The sequence below is a fragment of the Phaenicophaeus curvirostris genome, chromosome 22 (assembly GCF_032191515.1).
Source record: "Phaenicophaeus curvirostris isolate KB17595 chromosome 22, BPBGC_Pcur_1.0, whole genome shotgun sequence".
NCBI classification, from domain to species: Eukaryota; Metazoa; Chordata; class Aves; order Cuculiformes; family Cuculidae; genus Phaenicophaeus; species Phaenicophaeus curvirostris.
The window spans coordinates 79,790-97,122 of NC_091413.1; the positions used below are offsets into that span (position 1 = coordinate 79,790).

At 48.4% G+C, this 17,333-nt stretch overlaps 2 protein-coding genes across 11 annotated transcripts; one reads left to right on the top strand and one right to left on the bottom strand.

The window, feature by feature from the left end:
- The first annotated feature begins 3,297 nt into the window (after positions 1 to 3,297).
- On the top strand, positions 3,298 to 3,931 carry MRPS16 (mitochondrial ribosomal protein S16). Its single transcript, XM_069874737.1, has 3 exons — positions 3,298 to 3,387; positions 3,462 to 3,722; positions 3,792 to 3,931. The coding sequence occupies exons 1-3, from the start codon at positions 3,375 to 3,377 to the stop codon at positions 3,878 to 3,880; spliced, it is 363 nt and encodes a 120-aa protein (XP_069730838.1). The 5' UTR covers positions 3,298 to 3,374; the 3' UTR covers positions 3,881 to 3,931.
- A 312-nt stretch (positions 3,932 to 4,243) lies between these two features.
- SLC45A1 (solute carrier family 45 member 1) lies at positions 4,244 to 16,338 on the bottom strand. 10 transcript variants are annotated; one of them, XM_069874728.1, is made up of 11 exons: positions 16,242 to 16,338; positions 15,986 to 16,079; positions 14,810 to 15,222; positions 13,685 to 13,777; positions 12,992 to 13,216; positions 11,218 to 11,954; positions 10,607 to 10,760; positions 9,396 to 9,572; positions 8,501 to 8,706; positions 8,041 to 8,434; positions 6,200 to 6,345 (listed from the first exon to the last, which is right to left on the bottom strand). In XM_069874728.1, the coding sequence occupies exons 3-10, from the start codon at positions 15,207 to 15,209 to the stop codon at positions 8,153 to 8,155; spliced, it is 2,274 nt and encodes a 757-aa protein (XP_069730829.1). In that variant the 5' UTR covers positions 15,210 to 15,222; positions 15,986 to 16,079; positions 16,242 to 16,338; the 3' UTR covers positions 6,200 to 6,345; positions 8,041 to 8,152. The 10 variants fall into 10 exon arrangements, with proteins under 10 accessions (XP_069730834.1, XP_069730833.1, XP_069730829.1 ...); XM_069874729.1 differs by having other exon boundaries at positions 16,198 to 16,338; XM_069874726.1 differs by having other exon boundaries at positions 15,986 to 16,100; positions 16,198 to 16,338.
- Between the last annotated feature and the right edge of the window lie 995 nt (positions 16,339 to 17,333).

Here is a 17,333-nt window from a genome sequence, read left to right on the forward strand (position 1 = left end):
GTGAACAAGGTGGGGTGAACCCCCTCAAAGTTATAAATAGGCCCTGGGAAGCAGCTGTGCTTTGTTAATTCTGACTTATATTCTCAGTGAGAACAACGCTACTGAGTCCCCTGGAACTTGTTGAGGAACTTCTAGGACCCTTCTCGGACCCCCAGGAACACTCTACAGCCCCCTAGGACACATTTAGGACCTTCTACGACACTTCTAGGACCCTGGGGAATCCTCTAGAACACCCTGGAGCACCTTTAAGGCCTTCTAGGACCTCCAAGAACCCTCTAGACCTTCAAGGGCCGCTTTAGGTTCTTTTTGGACCCTTCTTGGACCTCGAGGAACACTCTAGAGCCCCCTGGGGCACCTTTACAGCTTTCAAGGATCCCTCTAGGACCCCCAAGAGCCCTCAAGAGACCCCTGGGACCCCTTTAGGACCTTCCAGGACCATTCTATGACCCCCAAGAACTCTGGAGGGGTCCTGGTCATCTCTTGAGGGGTACTGGGGAGTCTAAAGGGGTCCTGGGAGTCACTTGAGGAGTTCTGGAGGTCCCTAAATTAATCCTTGGGGACCTAGGGGAGTCCTGGAGGTCAATAAAAGGGTACTAGAGGTGTCCAGAGGGGTCTCTGGAGGAATCATTGACATCCCTAGAGGGTCCAGGGGTTCCTAGGGTGCTCCTGGGGGGTCTCTGAAGTAGCCCAGGGGGTCCTAGATGGGTCCTAGGTGGCTCTAGATGAGTCCTGGGGGTCCCTACATGGGTCCTGGAGGCCCTAGGGGCATTCTGGGGGGCTTTAAATGGATCTTGGGGGTCCTAGAGGGTTCCTGGCGGCTCTAGAGAATCTGGGAGTGGGGGGGTGGGGGCTCTACAAAGGTCTGTGGGGCCCTAGAGGTGTCCTGTGGGTCTTAGAGGAGCCCTGGGGTGCTCTAGAGGGGGCCTGGTGGTCTGAGATTGGTGTGGGGAGGATCTGGATAGGTCCTGGGGGTCCTTTTGGACTCTAGAAGGGTCCTGGGTGGATCTAGAGGGGCCTGGATGTCTTAGAGAGGTCCTGGATGGGTTAGAATGGTACTGGGGGGTCTTACAGGTGTCTGGGGGGACACCAAAGGGGTTTTGGGGGCTCTAGATGAGTCCCTGGGAGCTCTAGTAAGGTCCTGTGGGGTCCTAGAGAGGTCCCTCTACAGGGGTCTTAGGTGTCATGGAGGCCTCTAGAGGGATCCTGGGGTCCTAGAGGGGTCATTAGGGGTATAGAAAAATCCAGGAGGGGGTGAGGGTGGTCTAGAAAAGTCCTGGTGGTTCTAGAGGGTACCTGGGGATCCCTAAACTCCTCTAGGCTGCGCCCAGGCCCTCTCTAGGGACCACCAGGACCCCTCTAGAGCACCCCTGGACTCATCTAGAGGCCTCCACGACCCCTCTAGAACCCACAGGACTCCCTTAGGTCCCCCAGGACCCCTCTGGAGTTCCCAGGGAGACCTCTAGGACCTCCAGAACCCCTCTGGAGTTCCCAGGGACACCTCTAGGACTCCTCTAGAGACCCCCAGGACCTCTCTAGGACTCCTCTAGAGATCCCACTAGGACCCCCATGACCCCTCTAGAATGCCCAGGACCTTACTAGGCCCCCAATAACCCCTCTAGAACCCCCCCGGACCCCTCTAAGACCATCAGAACCACTTCTGAACCCCAAGACCGCTCTGCAGTCCCCAAGGAAACTTCTAGGACCCCCAGGACTCCTCTAGAGGCCCCAGGACCCTCAAGGTTCCCCTCTTGAGTCCCCCCTCCCCTTCCCAGCACCCACATTCCTCCTCCCAGCACCCTAAAACTCCTTCCCAGCCATTCCCAGTTCCTCCCAGTGCCCATGTTCACCATCCCAGTCGCTCCCAGTGCCCACACTCCCCTTCCTAGGCCCCATATTCGCCCTCCCAGTCCCTCTCATCACCCCCATTTCCCCTCCCAGTGCTCATATCCATGTTCCCAGTGCCCCCAAGCCCCCTCACAGCCATTAACCCCTCCCAGTCCCCATATTCACGCTCCTGGTGCCCACGTCCCCCTTCCCAGTGTGCCCAAGCCCCCTCCCAGCCCTTCCCAGTCCCCAAATTCAACCTCCCAATCCTTCCCATTGCCCCCATTCCCCCTCCCGCTGCTCATATCCATCTTCCCAGTGCCTCCAAGCCCTTTCCCAGCTATTACCAGTCCCTCCCCACCCCTATATTCACGCTCCCAGTTCCTCCCAGTGCCCCAAGTCCCCCTCCCAGTGTGCGCAAGCCCCTTCTCAACCCTTCCCAGTCCCATGCAGACTGAGACTCAGGTGGATGGACGCGGGCAGGTGCATTCATTTGCGTTTATTGCCGTCTGCTAACATCACTGATGATTTCATTGGTGTGGAGGTGGGGCTAGGAGAATGGAGACGCTGTGAGGGACTGGGAGGAGGAATAGGAGTGCTGGGAGGGGGATTGGGGGCACTGGAAAGAACTGGGAGGGGCAATGGGAAGGGGATTAGGGGCGCTGGGAGGGGGGGGGACTAAGGAGCTATACTGATCCATACTAGTCGTATCCCGATACCTCCAGCTTGAGTTGGCGTAGGTGTTCAGCAGCAGGGAGAGCTCTCCCAGCCTGGAGGAAGCGGAGTCAGCGGGGTGGGCTTTGAGGTGAAACAGGGTGGTTTTGGGCAAAGGGAGCAGCTTGGGGGTAAAAATGGGCAGATGTAAGGCACAAGGGGTGAGTTTGGGATGAAAGAGGGCCGCCTAAAACCCATCTTTTCAACCCAACATCTGTGCCTCCCACAATCATGGAACTCCGCAAACACATCTGTAGGTAACACATATATATCACAACAGATAACAAGGATGAAGTAACTGCTGTGACCAATAAACTTTGGAGAAAACTTTACAGGGCAGTTAAGAAAAAAAAATCTAAAACTGGGATAATAAGTGACGCTTGTGTGCCCAGAGACCGGATGAGGAAAATTTGCTCGGCTACAAACTGTTACGAGCCTAAAAAATACCCATCATCCTCCCTAGGAACTGCAAGGGTAAGCAAGGAGACAAGCACCAAGCCCACAGCTTTAGGCAGCAAGGTCTCTGACCTTCCGACGGACGGAGACAGGATACGTTTAAACAAGTCAGTCGAGGAATGCGCTGAGTCAAAGACACAGCGGAGCACAGGCCTCAGACCCCCGAGGACACGCACCTAACGCTTTTCAAGGTGAAACTCTTGCGACAATCAAACCTGAGAATCCCCCCACGCCCCGAGGAGGCCCTGCCCCTACAACGTCATCGGTGCGCGCCGCGAGAAGGCCCGGATACCCCCTAACGTCATCGGTGCGCGCCGCGAGAAGGCCCGGATACCCCCTAACGTCATCGGTGCGCGCCGCGAGAAGGCCCGGCCGCCGCCATGGTGCAGCTCGGTGAGTGGGCGCGGCCGTGGCCCGCCGGGCACGGCCCGGACCGGCCCCTGACTGCCCGGACGCTCTCTTCGCAGGCAGCCGCCTCCTGAAGGGCTACCGCGGCGGGCACGTCGTGATCCGCTTCGCCCTCGGAGGCTGCACCAACCGACCCTTCTTCCGCATCGTGGCGGCACACAGCAGGCGCGCCCGCGACGGGAAGTACTTGGAGCAGCTCGGCTGCCTGGACCCGCTGCCCAACGCCCACGGCGAGAGGGTGGCGGGGCTCAACCTCGAGCGGCTGCGCTACTGGCTGGGCTGCGGCGCGCAGATCTCCCGGCCCGCCGAGAAGCTGCTGGGTAGGCCCGGGGCGGGCGGGGGCGGGGGGCCCGGGGCGGCTCGGCCTGGCTCACCGCCTCTCCCTGCAGGTCTGGCCGGGTTCCTGCCGCTCCACCCCATGACGGTTACCGGCGCCGAGAGGCTGCGGCGGCGAGCACAGCAGGCCCCTGCACCCTGACAGAAGCTCCCGTCTGGCAGTGCGTCCTGCCGCATTAAAAAGTTGTCTGCACTCTCTGCGTTTGTGCGTGTGCTGCCCTCTCCAGACTCCCCCCTTTGAAAGGTTTACTCTTGCTGCCAGATTTGGTGAGGCAAGTATGAAAGTGAGGGTCCTGTTATAGTGCAGCTGGGGAACCACTCCAGGCGACACGTACAGCTTTTCCTACAAGCACATTGTTAGCCCTAGCGTCTCGCCTTCTGCAGCAATGGCATCTCTTAGTGCTAGCTTCCATTTGCCTGCTGCCCTTGTCAAGTATTTTGACTCCTGGCTCTGATACACTGCAACAGGCCAGCCCCGTGGTCCAGGACTGCGGCTGCGTTCCTGTTCAGTTTCTTAAGAGAACATAAGAGAGGTTCTGGGCCTATTTGCTCATTTACACACAGGAGGGAAAGGTTTCAGCCTTGAGTGGAAGGCTTTGCAGGAAGTGAGGTACGATTCTTACTACTGCATCTCATATTTGACACTATCCTGAGAAGCAAGAGGCCCACTGAAGTATCTCTCCTACCTTAGATACACCACTTGCTTTCGGAGGGGTTTCGTCTGCAAAGGTCAGGCACAGACAAGATTTCACTTTTGCATTCCCATAAGGCTTGTAAGCGTAACCACCCTGACAGAGGAAGAATAGACAAAACACTCTAAGGGGCCTCCTCACTTTGCACAGAATTACAATACGGAGAAGGGGGGGGGGGTGTTATGCTTTGTGAATGAAAGATTAGATGAATAAAAAGCCACTCTTTGAATGGATGAAGCTGTGAAGGGTGGTATTGTTTTTCTAACACCTGCCCCTTCTTCCATGAGTCATCATGTCTTAACAAGCAGAGGTACAGAAAACCAATTTTGATAAATTAAACGGATGCTGGAGATCTCCCTTGGCATTTCCACTCCAGTAGTCATAGAATTGTCAGGGTAGTTATTGTAAGTAATGGAATCCATGGATGGTCTTAGGGTAGTGGTATCTAAAAGTCTCTTGGCTAGGGTTGTCGTCCAGTCTGAGGGAGGAAGAACATACGTTGAGAAAGCCACCTTTTACCGAAAGACAAATTATTCTCTTACTAAAATAAGGTGCATCACCTATAGCATACAAGATGAGTTGCCCAGACAAGTCTTTTAAAATAGTTTGCAATATGGCTTTTCTTTTTTCACAGATACAGTCGTGCAGTTCTATTTTATGTGATTCTTGAAAAGACTTAATTTTCTTTGTTCCGAGATACAGAAGAAATTCCAAAATCATTAGGTTGTCTTTTTTGAGAGACACAAGCAGAGGTCAAGTGAATTGCAGATACCCAGAAATGGTTACAGCTAGCTTAATTACAAACATGAGACAACTGATGAGGTGCTTTTTCCCTCCCTCTCCCCTTTTTCCCTACTTCTGTACTTATGTTACAAATACATTTATGAACATCCACAAATAATTGCCATCAAACAACCTTTAATGATAAGACCTTACTCAAAATTAACCTTTCGGCACCGCTGAAGAACTTGGAACTACAGCGCAGCATAAAATCACTCTCCTGCCCGAACTCATGCATCTTACTTCTAAGCAGCAGCTCACAGATTTAGACAGAATTTAAAGCATTTGGATTCTAAAAGATAAACAACATTTTGCAGCTCACGGTTCAACAGTGACCACCTATACTAGCTTCCATAAAATAATATGTACAACAAAGGAAGCAATGCCTCTTTTTTATGTTCTTTCTGTTGATCTGGTGCAGTTTGCAACTCTGCATGATGGTAGCAGGCTCTGGGTTTTTTTCCAGAGACCACCAGTATTGCTCAAAGCCCGAAATCAGCACGTGTTGACTTAAAAATACTATGTATGGCAACCCTACATACAATACATACATACATACATATGCAAAATAAGATCCATATCATGTAAACCAGAAAATGTAATATATGTTGTATTAGGCAATGCATATGGGCATGGCAATGCATATGGGCATATCAATACTTCTACAACTATATAAATGTATTCCGTAATTTTATTTACAGATGGAAGCAGAGACAAACGTTACTATCAAATGCATTGATTGCATCAGTTCAGTGACTCTTTTGAAGATCCTCACTAGCAATTAACTGATCTGCAACTTCAGCTACCTAAAAAAGGAAATTGCTTATGATCCATTTAGTGCAATAATGATGGATACAAAGCTCAAGATAAAACATATTAAGACCTAGTACTGCATTAGCTAGTGGGATCAGAAAAAGAATTTTTTGAGTTTACAAGCTCCTTAAGATAGGAAGAGAAAGCAGGGTAACACAGCAGACCAACAAGAAATGGAAAGTTCTCCAAAGTCATGTTTTAATTCAGAATTGTCAGAAATACCAGATGTATAATTTCTCGTGCCATTTCGACCCACCTTCATTGTGAATGATCTTGGAGACAGCTGTCCCGTATCCAGAGAAATGTCATGTCACAGATATTCCTGCTGATATGACACTACATAAGCCCAAATAAAGAAAATTATTAATAGGCCCACCAATCCACCAGTCCTTTACCTCTTAGTGCTTGGCTTCCTTACTTCAGTAGCGTTTCTCTATTTGAGTTAATACCGAGTGGTGTGAAACTTAGTTCTCAAATCTTAAAAAAAGTAATAGTAGGGGATGGATGATAAAAACAAGAGGTTCTTACAAGCTGTGCATTATGCTTTCAGCACTGGAGTATGGTAAGCCACAACAGCTAAGGTTTACACAAGTTACTCATCCTCGCATCACAGATCAAGCATCAGAATAAACTCAGGTGAACAGTCAAGTATAACTCATTTAAAAGGAGCGATCCTCCACAGAAAAGCCTTCTTCTGAACTTAAGAGAACAGGTGAGCAAACATAAACTCTCCAGAGAGTCATGCACAGCACAGATGAACACCAAAAATGCCCATCGGCCTTGGTAACCTTGGCTGCCTACCCAAGCACAGAGGCAGGCTGACAGGAATCCTAGAAACAGTTTTAACTTTTATTTCCATTTTCATCCTTGCTCTGAAGACTTAAAAGACTCCTGGGCTTAACTGGAACTTATATGAGGTCTCAAACATATACCGCCCTCCAAAATCACAATAGTTAGGAATTCTCACGGGTAATTAAACCAAAAGCCCCTTTACACTACTTTCAACGAGACAGGGAAGATGCAGCTCTAGTTCACAAGCGCTTAGTCACTGGTCCCCATGCAGATTTTAAAATGTCACAAGGTGCGACTGTACAAAGAACAAGGATTATGTGCTCCAGGCTTTCACACAAATTATTTTTCTTACATTCTCTGTTTAACTTTGAGAGCAGACTTCTACCCAAGGGAAGCTGATGCAAACAGACCTTTCGCCCCAAAGCTGTTACAGACAACTGCCCATCCTCCTGCTAAGTCATCGCAAGCCCTTGTAGGCTTAGTTAAAAGTCTGCTGTGGAAAGAAATGTGCACAAATTGGCAACCATCACCATGGACCACAACCAGAACCTACAGAGCAGGGTTTGAGAGCCAGACCGCTGTGATTTCACCCCACAGTGGCTTCTTGGAGCAGTTCTGCTAGTGGGTGCTCTGAGCACACCCAGGAGCCCAGCCACGTGACAGAATACTTACACCATCTGAGCAAGACCAGTCACTCGGCCTTTCCAAAGTTTTTTAAAGCACCCTTCAGAGTCAGGCCTACCATGGGCAACGCCAGGACTTGGAGATTGGACTCGCCAGTCCTTGTGGGAGTCACTGCTGCTCTTGGCGACTGAGGACCAGGCTGCTCTGCCTGGCAGCGAGATGGCACTTTCCACCTACAAAGCTGATGGAGCACCATGGCCCCCAGCACTTCCACAGTGGCCGTGCTCACAGTGACGCGTGCAGCCGTGCAGCTCACTGCTGCCTGAGAGATCACGGTAGCCCTGCCCAGGCACCCAAAGTCTGGGTCCCCTGCCTCGGGCCAGACAAAACTGCTAGTTCCCCTGGGAATGACGGCACCGTGTGGCAGCTGGAGGGAATGGCCCCATGCTAACACCGCTCCTACTTTTTGCTGCGGCCCCAAGGGCACAAGCAGCCCTTTGCCAACTCAGCGAAGGATGAGCTGTGCCAGACACTGCCAACTTGCTCCTCGCCCTCCTGCAGTCAGAGGAAAGATCAGCAAAGCCAGCGCAGAGGTTCTCACCATTTGCCATGTCCACTGCTGCCATCCCAGGGGTGCAGGAGCCCACCACGCTGCAATGGGGAGGCTGAGGATGACACAATGAAGCAGCAGAGGCTGTGCTGGCTTTTCCAATTTATTCGTTCCGCAAACGGGACAAGAGCGGGCGCTGCTCTTCAGTGGGTGGCAGCTCCTCAGTGGGTGGTGACTCGTAGGTAACACAGAGAGAGGAGAAGAGACAACCCAGGAAGGACACCAGGCTGGCGAAGTACATGGCGCCACTGGCACTGCCCACAGCCGCTGTCAGTGGCCCCATGGCCAGGGCCACAAGTATCTGTGCCAGGAAGTACTGACAGCTCAACAGGGAAATGTCAACACCCATCCCACGCCGCGTGCCCTCTGCCTGTGAGCCTACAAACTGTGGAGGACATAGAGTAAGGAGGTGCTGTGAATACCTCTCTCCCCTCCCCATGCTGAGGCTCACCTCATGGCTCTGGTAGTAGTCGCAGAGCAGGGAGTAGGGCAGCGTACAGAGCGTGGCAAAGAGGATGCCGTAGGTAGCACACAGTGACAGCACCACATAGATGTTTCTAGAGAGCGTGGCCAGCCCTGTGCCCAGCCCAAAGGCCAAATATGCCACAAAGTACAGGGTCCGTGTGCTGAACCGCTCCTCCAGCTTCTCCAGTGCGGCTGCAAGACAACGACACAGCATTTGGGGTGAACTGTGGCCCTCCCTGCTGCTAGCAACTCAGTGGACCTGAGGGTTGCACCTATGGGCCCTGCAGCTGAGCTGCTAGGCAGCAATATCTCAACAGCGACCATTACACCTTTGAGTAACCAGTGGCTTGCACGTGAGTGCCACAGATGGCTTTCAAACCCACTGCCATGATACAGCCTTGCTGCCCTACCTGTGTGGAGAGCAAAGCAGAGCTGAAGCTTGGCAATCCCCCTGTCCCTGAGGAGTAAATGGGAACTGTGGCACGGGCGGGGAGCAGACACATGACAAGGTGCTGAGGTGGCACTTGACACTGGGCACTCTGCCGGGGGCACATGGCCACTGAGTGCTGCTGCACCAGAACTGTGCCTAGGATGGCTGTGTTTATTTCTGGATTTCATACAGACGGAAAATGCTACTTGTGAAAGGAACTATATACCAATAGAGATGTGTTTTCACTGGACTGCTGACTTCATTTGCTGTCAGAGCAGGCCAAGCTAACTAGCAGAGATAATGTGGTGAAAAAGAACACTGTGCTGCAGCAACTCACGCCATGTGGCAGGCTACGTGCAACATAAATGCTGGACTACTTGTTGCAGAAATGCTGCTTAAGAGGCGGGTGCACCTTCCTCACGGCAGTGGCTAAGATGGCTGTATGAAGTACCTGAATAGAAAGCAGCACTGAATGCATAGATGCACATTCCCCAGCAGCCCATGGTGACCCCAGCGTTGTACTTCTGATACTCATCTGAGTTGTGAGGTGCTTTCGGATTCCCTTGAAACACTACTTCTCCCACGAAGTCGGTATAAAAAAGTAACATCCCCTCAAATGAAAGCCATCCTGAAAGAAGCCAGAAGAAACTTATGAGGGTTCCAGAGTATCTGTTTTCCCTTTAAGCTTACACGTGTGCTACCAGCTATACTACAAATTACAACTGAAGACAGGTTGTGCAGCGTGAGTATTATGTAACAGTTCCCCATGCGTTATGCTACAACATTGATGAAAGACGTTCAGGATTTTGAAGACCAAGATTTATCCTTAGAATTCCTAAGTGGAATCCTAGAGGCTGACTGCAGTCCACAAAATACGGGCTTAGCAAGACAGAAAAATAGGTATCAGCAGTCTGAGCTCCCTTTGGGTTTTAACAGGACACAACGCTTGGTTCCACAGCACACAGCCATTTCAGGTTGTTGTTGTCCTCCCACTTAGAACTGAAAGGAGTGCTTTCAATGGATGCAGCCTCTAGAACGCCTATGACACAGCGCCTACTCGCAAACCAGCGTCAGGGCCGCTGATGCAGGTCATCTCTTAATTCTGTTCACAGCTAATGTTACCTGTTACCTGCTGTCCAATTTTGTGTAAACTGGACTGCTTACAAACCCTTCCTAACCATCAGTCGCACACTGGTAAGAGTAAAGGTGACAGTGCACCGATTACAGGGCACTCCAGCAGTGCCACATTCCACACCTCCTCGTGGCCTGTTCTGGGACCCCTATACACAGGCTGTAAAAGGGAGGAAAGTGATTACCCATCTTGGGTGTAAGCAGGAAAAAACAATTAATCTTATCTTGTCTTTCTGCTCGGCCACATTTTTCATCTCAACGTAAATATTCCATTTAACACATATGCTAATTTAGGCTCAAGTTATACCCTTTCTAGGAATGCAAGTTCTACTTTTTTGTTGGATATTTTTCCCCTCCTTTCTCAGTGTTCTAAGAAACTACATACCAGAGAGTTCCTTATTGGTGAGTACATACAGAACTAATAATGTCCTCTCTAGTTAGCAGCCATTGCAGCAACAGATAAAATATTTGAAAACATTCATCTAAGGTAGGCTACTTCACAGCAAAAGCAAGATGGCACTCTCTGAATACCGAGGAAGTGGTTGATGCAGAGGTTACGAAGAGCCTTGGGCATATGGCAGATGGTCGAACAAAGAAGTTTCATGGAGAGCGGTTGCTCTGAGGTCTCGCCTGATCCATCCAGCTCACTCTCATACTTGATACCATTCAGCAAGATATTAGCAACCTGCACGATAAGAACTCCCAAGTCAACAAACACAGTAAGAGAAAAAACAAACATCCTTTGAGCAAATCTATGCAATATTACACACCTATGTGATCATCTGAAACTTAAAACTCTACTGCTGTGATATGCTGATTCGGAGATTAAGAAAAGCATATTTAGCAAAGCTGTAAGTTCAGCCTTGGAATGAGTGTTAAATGGCAGCACTGCGCTGCAGCTTTCAGTATGCTTGTAATAGTCCTCTTCATATCTTAACAAAGGCAGCTGACAGACTACCAGTCATAATTCACACCCCACCCGCTATTTTACCGATCAAGTCATAGCAGGTATGCCATTACCATAACAACTTTTATGAGCAAACTGTCACAAGCAGTCTTTAACGATGAATTTGTACATCCCACATTTGAAATGATACAAGGAGATTAAAGGAAAGCTCATACCATTGATTTTCTGCCCTTACCTGTTGGCTGAAGGTTACATTTCTTCTTCTATTTTCTGGACAGTGTCCCGTTACAATATCTGGAATGGCCAAGGTCTGAGGTCTTTTCAGGATCCCCGATGACCGTGGCTTTATCGCATCCAGGGAGCCCACCCTCAGCACCTCGCCATCAGGCCCTGGCGTTACACTGCTCTCCCCTTGCTCCAGAACTCCATTTTCAACGTGGTAACAGCCATCAGGCACACGAGGAAAGCTGACACTGACAGACTGCCTGGGCAAGCTAGCTGGAAGCGTTAAGTAACTATTGTGCCCACCTGTAAAACAGTCTATAAGCACACTGTCAATATTTGAAGTCCCAAATGACGATGCAAACTCATTAATTCCTGTCAAGGAATTGTCTCTGCTGACAAAACTGCCATATTTGGGCGTGAGTGGACTGAGTGGGGAAACAGGACTCGTAAAACTTGCATATAAGTGAGCTGAGTTATGAGAAGCAAAGTTTTCATTTACACCCTCCTCAAAGAGGAGAGGTGGAGAAGGAGGAAGAGGAAGACTTGGACTCTTCATCACCTTTTTCTTCCTGCTAAAGGACCTTAAGGGTCTTTCTGGAATGCTAATCAGAGTCAGCACAGTAGCGATAGTCAGTATAACTGAGGTGAAGATATAGATGACACGAAGTTGCCCTCCCACAGCTTTTCCAAAACTGGTTTTGTCCCAGTGTATTCCTCCAACAACATAACCAAAGCCACCTCCAAGACCTGGTGGAAAAACAGAGCCGAGATTATCTTCCGTAGCCGATCCTGGAAGTCAGGCACAGCACTGTTTGTCCGATGATGCGTGAGTAGAATCCGATGTATTACTTGTGTTTTACTACTCAACTCCTTTTCAATTCAAACACAGTAATAAACACAGTTATCCGCACGACAAGGACTATCTGGATGTACAAACATGGTACAGAAAGAGGGAGAAGGTCAGTGCTGTAAAAGTTATAATACAAATAATTAAAAAAAGGTAGTTCATTCTTTGCCAAGAACAAACCACTTTACCTTCAGCTATTTCAGTCCGTAAAACAGAAGTGTCCTCTAGCCTCGTGGCAAGGCTCTGCAATCAGTCACCTAAGACTGTTTCCCTGAAAGTAAGTGAAAATCCATTTTCCTCACTCAGTTACAGGAACGCAGATCTAACTGCGTCCAAGACAGACTGAATTATCTCAGAAGCGCAGTAAGCTCATTACTCAGCAACGTGTTGACAGCGTACAGAACTGCCACTGCATTACTACCTACGAACAGGAAAATTCTGAGGGCATCAGATACTCTGACTTCACTCACACAACGAATGCCTTATGACACAACTCCTTCCTTCTTACAAACACATTCAAGAGTATGAAATGGTCTCCTCTAACGGAGAGGAAAACTGGACTAGGTATGGCAACTGAATATGACAGTGCCCACTAGGCGCTTTTCCCTCCGACAGTGTGACTAAAAAAGGTGTTTTCCACACCTGCAGGAAGCTGAACCTCCTCCCTTAAAGGATAATTCTGTTCCCGTAGGTGTCATAAACAACACAAGGGACCTTCAGAAGAACACCTCAGGACTACATCTCATTTGACTTTTCACAGTTACAAAAGCCTTTTGCGGTAAGCAGAGGTCTGTTTTCAAAGTTAAGTAGTGCTACCTCTCCAGGTATTCAGTTATCATGCTTATAGAGGAAAAGACCAGTGATTTCACTCTGCTTTCTCACAGCAGGGACGTTTACTAAGGGTTCACGTCACCCAAGGAGCACCACAAATACGTACCTGCTAACAAAGCGTGGATGTTGAGGCCCCTGTCTTGATCCACTGGGCCGCACACATCCATCATGTAGGCATGACTGGGATTGTCTGCTGAATCTGCACTGAAGTCCATGAGGACAACACCACAGACCGTAAGAATGATCCCCCACTTGTGGTTATTCGCAGTGTCAGACAAGGCACTCCCTATATCTTTGCCATTCAGCATAAGTGAGAGCCCAAGCAATGCTCCTGGGAATAAAATCAAATCAAAAATCAATCAATTGACTGCTCGTAAGCAAAACACCCTGCCTCGCTCCATGTTCTAAGAGAATCGTACTAACTGCAGAGCCCTATGACAAGCACGATTGCCCTTGTTCAGATCATCACGGCCTGGGGAATAAGTGTGGCTTATAGGACACACATAATCCATTCTCACTGTTCAGGCTTAAAAATGGCTGGAGTTGTTTCTAGCCAAAGAAAAACATTCTTGATGCTGAAAAACACCTCTTCAAACTCTGATAAGGAAAGCTTTTATGTGTGGATCTCCAGCTGTCAAGCATCACCTCGGTGCCACTTGCCACCTTCTTTAGACCTACAATACCCATCGTTATCAGAGGCATGTTGTTCAGTCTAGTGCCACAGGAGATGTCACTGAAGGGAAATGCACAATATTTCTACCTTACAAATACTACAGCCCATTGTTTCTAAAATACATACCTACTGCTAAGACCAGAATGAAAGGTCTTCTCCTTCCAAATCTTGACTTACATCTGTCACTCCAGGCCCCGAGCAAAGGCTGTAGCAAGAACCCTAGAAAAAAGGAATCGCTAAGAAGTAGAATTTTTCAGCAAGCGTGTTTCGCATGGGAGTTGTTAAAATCGGTAGCTCAAAAGGCAGGTAAAGGCAAGATATCATGGCACAGTGATACTCCCAGCTGGTTCCGGTCACCTAGGTGCACGTACAGTGTACTTCCTGGCATTTCCCAGGTCAGGAACTGAATAACCAAATGTGCCACTGCTCACAGTCATGGCAGTTCACTCTCCATCATTAATACAGCAGAGTTTGACATCAGATGAAAAGTTAGAGTTCAACAGTTTCATGTTCTAACGGACTCAGTTCCTTACAAGCTATTTAATCTACTCCACGTTAGGTGGAGCAGAATTAGCTTGGAAGATAGCAGGAAGCAAACATGCAAGTTGGAAAGGTGGGGTCAGCCTGAGAGCAAGGGGCCTATCTATACTCTCTTCTTCTGAAGTGCATCCCGTAAGTACAAGAACGGCCAAAACGAAGTTTCTAAGTGGTAAGAGCCCATCCTACGGTTCTTCTCATAGAAATGGACATGTTCCCAGGCCTGCCTCCATGCTAAGGCTTTACGGCTTATGACTTTAACAGTAGGGATCAATGGTCTTTCATTATTGGTACACCTCGTTTGTTTCAGAAAATTAAACGGGAGAAAGCAAGCCCACTCTGCTTCTTTCACACAACCTTGGGAACTGCCTCCATATGCTATTTTTCACAGAGACATACACGGATACACCGATCCTCTTTTGCTAGTTTTTAAATACGGGAATGGAGCAACCAAAGCTTATCCTCATACAATATCTTAAGAAGTTGAGAAGCCGTAAAAGGACAGACCTTTTGACCACACTGGGCCTATTCCAGCCAAGACACAGTAAGAATCACTCTCCATTTGGTTGTATAAAATTATGGCTAGTGCTTCTTCTTAATCTCGAAAGCACATAGAATATACTTGTGAACAGTTGAGGTAGAGAAAACAAAAACATATAACCCCTGCACAGGGGAAAGAAACAAGAGAGAAGAAAGAGCACAAAGGAAAGTTACCTAATATAGGGCTGATGAACCACACCATTCCATATAGCTGGTCTGGAAGCCCCATCTGAAGCAGCACAGGGGTAACATAGGCTGTTTCCATGGCGTAGCTGAACTCAAGCCCAAAGAGAATGCAACCATTAAACAGAAGTTCAAGGAAAGACCTCTGAGGCTGGAGATCCCCAAAGTCAATCAAATCGATAGGACACGGAGTATTTGGCGGTGGTGGTGGTGAAGGGCGGATATGTTTTCTCCTTTTTGGATGCCTCTTGAAGTTGTTGGCCCGATGACTTATGTGCCGTGTGACTGTTCCAGAATAGCCTGTAACTTGTGACCTCCAGATTTCCTGAGAAGCCATGCTGGACAAGAGTGCAACATCACTGACAGGGGTTGTTGCAGATGGTGGAATCATCACGGGGAGGTGTCTGGAAGAAAAATAGTTCAGAATAAAGTGGTTGATTAAGAAAAACTTGGCTTAATTTGATTTACTGAAGTTCAAGCCATTTCTCGACGTTTCACATACTGATTACAGCATTCATATTAACATACAATCTTTTCTCTCCATCTCTTGACACGAGGCATACACATTTTATGGGCATGTCTCCTTTTTCTGTGCACAACGAGACACCAGAGATCCTACCTCTGTTACCTGAACATTGCCTGCTATCACTGAGGATTAAGACTGAAATATTTAAAACAATTAGCAGTCGGACGTGTCACATGTACCAGGAGTTCCCACAACGGGCAACTCACTCAAGCTAAATTAAGATGAACCACAACCTCAGTCTGGGCCCACAACAGAGCAAAGCTGTGGCTTGGCTGCAGATCCAGACCCCTGCTGCAATGTGAAATCATCTTTCAGTACTTATTCTACCATTCCTGCTGCCTGTGCCGAAGCCAAAGCTTAACTCAAACCTTTTTTTCACAATGATTGTGTTTCGGTTTCTTCCTATTTACATTCCTGAATTCAGCAGAAAGACTCTGTTGCAAGGACACATACTGATCCTCTGCTTCTTGCTGGTTCCATTTCCGTTAGACTTTACTTTGGGAGCACCCGAAGAACGTGTTTTTTTAAGTTCGGCCTACACAAGCTGAACACTTGGATGAGGTCAGCTCAGATTCAGAAGCCGGTACCAGTTTTTCCGTGCAAAACTGAAGTTTCAAACTAATTCCTAAGAAGATGCATACCCCACAAAGCCACTCTCAGCACTGCCACTCCTCTCTTAGAGGTTAATGGCATTCAGGTGCCGAACAGCCTCCTCGAGTCTCAGCAGCATCACTCCTGTAGCCAAAGTGTGCGTTACTGTGGTAGGTAAAACAGGCAAATAGATTCCAACATAGAATCTCACGACAGATGCTGACTGATCTGCTAATTTAATGAAGCACATGTGATTTCTTGCCTCTTGTTGCCAGAAATGGAAACAGCTCATAAATGAAGTCTGACCTCTTCTTTATGCTTTCTGGCCCACAGTACAAAGACTGCACAAGGACAACTCCACATCACCCCACACCTCTTCAGGAAAACCCTCACAGCTGCACATCTGTAAGCAAAAAAAAAAAAAATCTCTTATTTTTTGTTTATAGTTCCCCCTAGAAAAAGAATCCTGGCTGTTCTGCTACCATGGATGTACAGAACTCACACAAACCTCCCATTTTCTGCTATTTCCTCCAGCACACTCCACGCACCAGTCTTTTTCTTCCTGTAGGCCTTCTTTGCTACATATTCCCAACTACTAAAAGAAGTAGAACTCCACAAACCCTTGTTTGCCACCACGCTCATGCAACAGTTCTTAAGCGTGATGGGATGATGACCTACACAGAATGATCCTCACCTCAATGCACATGTCTAAAGAGAAGCGCTACACAATGCAAAACTGAATGCCAAGCACCTCAGAAGACTGCAGCTGGAGTAATTTGACAGTATTTGGGGCCTGAGGGGTGGAGGAAGGGTGGGAGACAGAAGACATCTACTGAAGTATTGCTAACTTTGCACCGCAGGCTTTCTCAAGACTGTGCCTCTTCAGATCAAGACGAATACCACGTAAGAGAGAAGAACAAGCAATTCATAACTGTAACTACACAGCTTGACAATCCTCATCTCACAAGGCACCAACAGCAAGCCACGCTTTGTTGGGAAAGCTCATTAGACACTAAGTCCCCTAGACACACCAAGAGAGGAAGAGGCGTATGGAGACTTCGTGAAGATAGATGCCTGCAACGTCATTCCCCTTGATGCTATTTTCAGAAATGACCGAAAACTTATGACCCGCCTCTTTCACAAGAGCACTTACTTTGCTGGAATACATTTCTCGGTCTTCAGACCAAAGTAATTCCCTCATGATGAAAATTTGTTAAATATTAGGAGACAGTAGGAAAAAAAACCCCACCGTGTAAACACAATCAGATGCTCTAGAGACATGACAATACAGCTGCGCTAGCACTTCCCTTCACCACCGACAGACCTTCCCATTTGCAGCCAGGGCGTCGATGTCCCTCTACTCATCTAGTAGTTCCATCTCATTTAGGCCCTCCATCC